The sequence below is a fragment of the Haemaphysalis longicornis genome, unplaced genomic scaffold (assembly GCF_048455015.1).
Source record: "Haemaphysalis longicornis isolate Haplotype H1 unplaced genomic scaffold, Haemaphysalis longicornis Haplotype H1 scaffold_1, whole genome shotgun sequence".
NCBI lineage: Eukaryota > Metazoa > Arthropoda > Arachnida > Ixodida > Ixodidae > Haemaphysalis > Haemaphysalis longicornis.
In genome coordinates, this window is record NW_027526203.1 from 126,615,027 (window position 1) to 126,619,098 (window position 4,072).

The 4,072-nt window shown below is 47.0% G+C and overlaps 1 protein-coding gene across 1 annotated transcript; it reads left to right on the top strand.

The window, feature by feature from the left end:
- The first annotated feature begins 222 nt into the window (after window positions 1–222).
- Window positions 223–3,864, top strand: LOC144179668 (uncharacterized). Its single transcript, XM_077708112.1, has one exon. It carries the CDS (start codon window positions 631–633, stop codon window positions 1,900–1,902), a length of 1,272 nt encoding a protein of 423 aa, XP_077564238.1. The 5' UTR covers window positions 223–630; the 3' UTR covers window positions 1,903–3,864.
- Window positions 3,865–4,072: the final 208 nt, after the last annotated feature.

Sequence of the window (4,072 nt, forward strand, 5' to 3'; positions counted from 1 at the left end):
TGGATGGCATTATCACAGTTGCCACTCTCTCTCCACGTAATAACCGGACTCATCATCATCAACTAACCTCTGGAAATGCGCTGGGTGATAGAGAGGATTAAAGAGCCTTTAGGCAATAACACTCTCCCGACATTTCTACCATTTGTATCCTTCGTACGGTCATCGTTTATTTCTAGTTGTTACAGTTGGGTTACACCTTGTTTAAATGCCCCGCAGGGGGCATCTGCTAAAGCAGATGTTTGCGTGTACTGTGCGACACCACGGACCCCGAGCACCCACGTCTAGCCGTACGTGGCAGCGCCGTGACCGGGGAAAAGAGGGTCCTGGTGGTTGAGCCGACGCCGAGTGCTTGGACCTTTAAGGCCCCTTGGCGAAGGCAACACACCACTTTGGCCTCCGCTTCTCGTAGACGGCACCTCCGGTCTGACCCGCCCGGGGGGAATCGGCAGTCGCCTTTTCCTGTCCTCCCCTTCAACCTTTCACTTTCCTATCTTCTCTCTAACAACTTTCCTGTCGTCTCGTTCTTTCTCAGTTTCCTTTTTTCCTGGCGGCTAGGGTTAACCTTGTGTGGCGGACAACCCTGTGTTCAGCCATATTTGGTTATAGTCGCGGTGTACAGCTGGCGTAGGCATGACTTGCTCACGAGTTCATGTCCCGTCCCCTTGTTGGGCTCCATGGTGGGTGGCTGGCACCATGGCCGAACAGTTTTTTCAATTTATGGCTTCCTTTTTTCGCCCATCTGATCCCTCTCGTAAAAGAGGAGGCACCGATGCAACCGCCCAGTTTTTCACGAAGAACGTTGCCAACTTTCCACGCTTCCACGTAATACACAGCAGTGATGAAGAGAAGACTGCCCGACTTGTGTCGCCATTTCTAGTCGCAAAGACCCTAACTGCCACCATTGGGGAAGGCTATAAGATCAAGAAGCTTGCAAATGGAGACCTTCTACTCGAAGTACTTTACAAACATCAGCTCGACAAGCTCTCAGCGTTAACTTCTTTCGGAGAAATTCCTGTAACTGTCAGTGAGCACCGATCACTAAATACAGTCCGCGGAGTCATCTCAGATGACGACCTAAAGTATGTGTCCGAGGAAGAGCTTCTAGACGGTCTGAAGGAACAAAATGTGACAAATGTCTACCGTATCAAAATCAGAAGAGAAAACAAAGAAATTCAGACAAGGCATATCGTCCTCACCTTTGCATCAAGCATCCTCCCAGAATCTGTGGAGGTGGGCTATACCAAAATGAAACTTCGACCCTACATCCCCAACCCACGGCGATGCTACAAATGCCAACGCTATGGCCACGGCTCATTGAACTGCCGGGGCCAACAGACATGTGCGAAATGTGCCTCTCATGAACACCCTCCTGAAAACTGTCAAGCCCAAACATATCTTTGTGTAAACTGTGAGGGCAACCACGCAGCGTACTCACGTGTTTGCCCTGCATGGAAAAAAGAAAAAGAGATAATAACACTCAAAGTAACAGAAAACCTGACATTTCGCGAAGCACGGAGGCGACTCTCCTCGGCGCATACGCGACCCTACTCCGTTGTGGTGCAACAGGGCGCAGCATCACAGCGGTCTTCGGCGCTTGCTGAAGCCACACAGAGTGAGGTTCCAGCAAGGCACCCCGCGCCCCCGGTGGAAGCAGCTAGCGCTGCGCCACCACCTCCAAAGCGGGCTGCACGGACCTCTGGTTCGGCAGTCTCCAAGGCCTCACCCCACACGGTGAGGTCAAACAGTTCGACACACGTGCGTTCTGCACGAACCTCCAGCGTCTCCGAAGAGACGATGGACACATCTGAAGGAGGTTCTGCGCCCTCTACGTCGGATGGGCGGCGGAACTCCCTAGACAACATAAAGAGAAACAAGCCCCGAATCACAGGACCGAAAACCTAGTTTTCACCCCACCAAAAAAAGCAGCATGGCATTCATTGTCCACTGGAATTGCAGAGGACTTTTAAATAATTTAAATGACATCAAAGACATCTTCGCCACACACTCTCCTGTAGCCGTTTGTGTTCAGGAAACAAACTTAGGTCCTAAACACCATAATATACTCAAAGGTTACCAGGTCTTTCGCTGCGACCGAGAGCAGGCGAGTAGGCTCTCGGGCGGAGTGGCAATAATTGTCCAAAATGGCATAGCAACTCGAGAAGACAAACTTAAAACTAGGCTAGAAGCAGTGGCGGTCACCCTGCTTGCATTTAAAACAATTACAGTGTGCTGCGTGTACATTGAACCACACCTCACAGTAACACTGCAAGATTTTGAAGACTTGGTAAACCAACTACCGGAGCCTTTTTTAATAGTTGGCGATTTTAATGCCCACTCTTCTTTTTGGGGGAGCGAAAAAACTGACGCAAGGGGGCAGATTTTAGAGGATTTTATTTTATCCAATAATGTTTGTCTTTTAAACACCGGCAAACCTACATACTGCTCTCCAAGCTCAGGGAAAATGAGCTGCATAGATTTATCCTTTAGTTCACCGAGTGTTTTTAGCGATATTAAGTGGGATGTCATTGATAACCCATACGGGAGCGATCATCTACCTGTAATCATTAGCGTAACATCATCATCACCAACCATTATCCCGACAAAACCACGCAGGTGGAAACTTCAGTTTGCCGACTGGGGTCTTTTTACTTCCGAAGCTACTTTAGACCAAGTTTTTTCGGACACACTGAGCATCGACGAATTGAATGAAAGGTTTACATCTTGCATTCTTAAGGCTGCACGCTTAGCTATTCCACAGTCCTCGGGAATGGTGAGACAAAACAACAAAGTATGGTGGACACAAGAGTGTAAGGAAGCCAAAAAGCAGCAAAACAAAGCATGGGGAGTCTTGCGAAGATATCCAACGCAAGAAAATTTATTAGAGTTTAAAAGGAAACGAGCTAAAGCCCGATACATTCGGCGGAATGCCGAGAAAGATTCATGGAAAAATTACGTCTCGTCTATAAACAGCTCAGTCACATCAAAAAAAATGTGGGAGCAAGTTCGGAAACTCAATGGCACGTACTCCCCTTTTACAGTTCCTCTTCTAACAGCACCTGGTGTACAAAGTAGCCTAGAAGAGCAGGCGGATATACTGGGAGAACATTTCTCCAGCGTCTCCAGTTCTGTGCATTATGCAGAAGCATTTTTAAAATACAAACACACTGTAGAGAAACAAAAACTTCCAACACACGGTGGTATAAACGAACCTTATAATAGTTTAATAACGCTCCAAGAATTGAAGAGAGCTCTATCGGCCGGTAAGCAGACTGCACCCGGCCCAGATGATATACATTATGAAATGCTCGCACATCTTTCGGGTCCTTCTGTAGAAGTACTTCTGAAGTTTTTTAATAAAGTTTGGGTATCGGGAAGGATGCCGGTAGCCTGGAAAAAAGCATTCATTGTAGCTTTACTCAAACCCGGAAAGCCGCCAACCTCCCCAAGTAGTTATAGACCAATAGCCCTCACGAGCTGTCTAGCCAAAACTTTTGAACTTGTCGTGAATACCAGGCTAAGTTTTGTACTACAATCAAACGAACTTCTTGACATTCACCAGTGCGGGTTTAAAAAGGCGTGCTCAACAACTGATCATCTTGTCCGCCTCGAAAATACCGTACGAGAAGCATTCATACACAAACAACACTGTCTTGCTGTCTTTTTTGATCTGGAGAAGGCTTATGACACTACGTGGAGGTTTGGAATAATGCGGGATTTAGTAGAGTTAGGCATCCGTGGAAGAATGTTGAATTGCCTGAATGACTTCATGGCAAACCGTTCATTTCAAGTACGCCTGGGCTCAACCCTCTCGAGAACATTTGTACAGGAGAACGGGGTCCCTCAAGGGTGTATTCTAAGCACAACACTGTTCGTTGTAAAAATGAACTCCATATGCAAAATAATTCCAAAGTCGATTATGTACTCTGTCTATGTTGATGATCTTCAAATTGCTTGTACATCTTCCAATGTAGCAACATGCGAGAGACAAGTACAGTTGACTATAAACAAACTGACAACATGGGCAGACAGAAATGGTTTCCAGTTTTCAGCACGCAAAACAGTGGCTATTCTC

Excerpts from the sequence above, each read along its gene's own strand:
- LOC144179668 (XM_077708112.1), top strand. The coding sequence starts at position 631 with ATGACTTGCTCACGAGTTCATGTCCCGTCCCCTTGTTGGGCTCCATGG.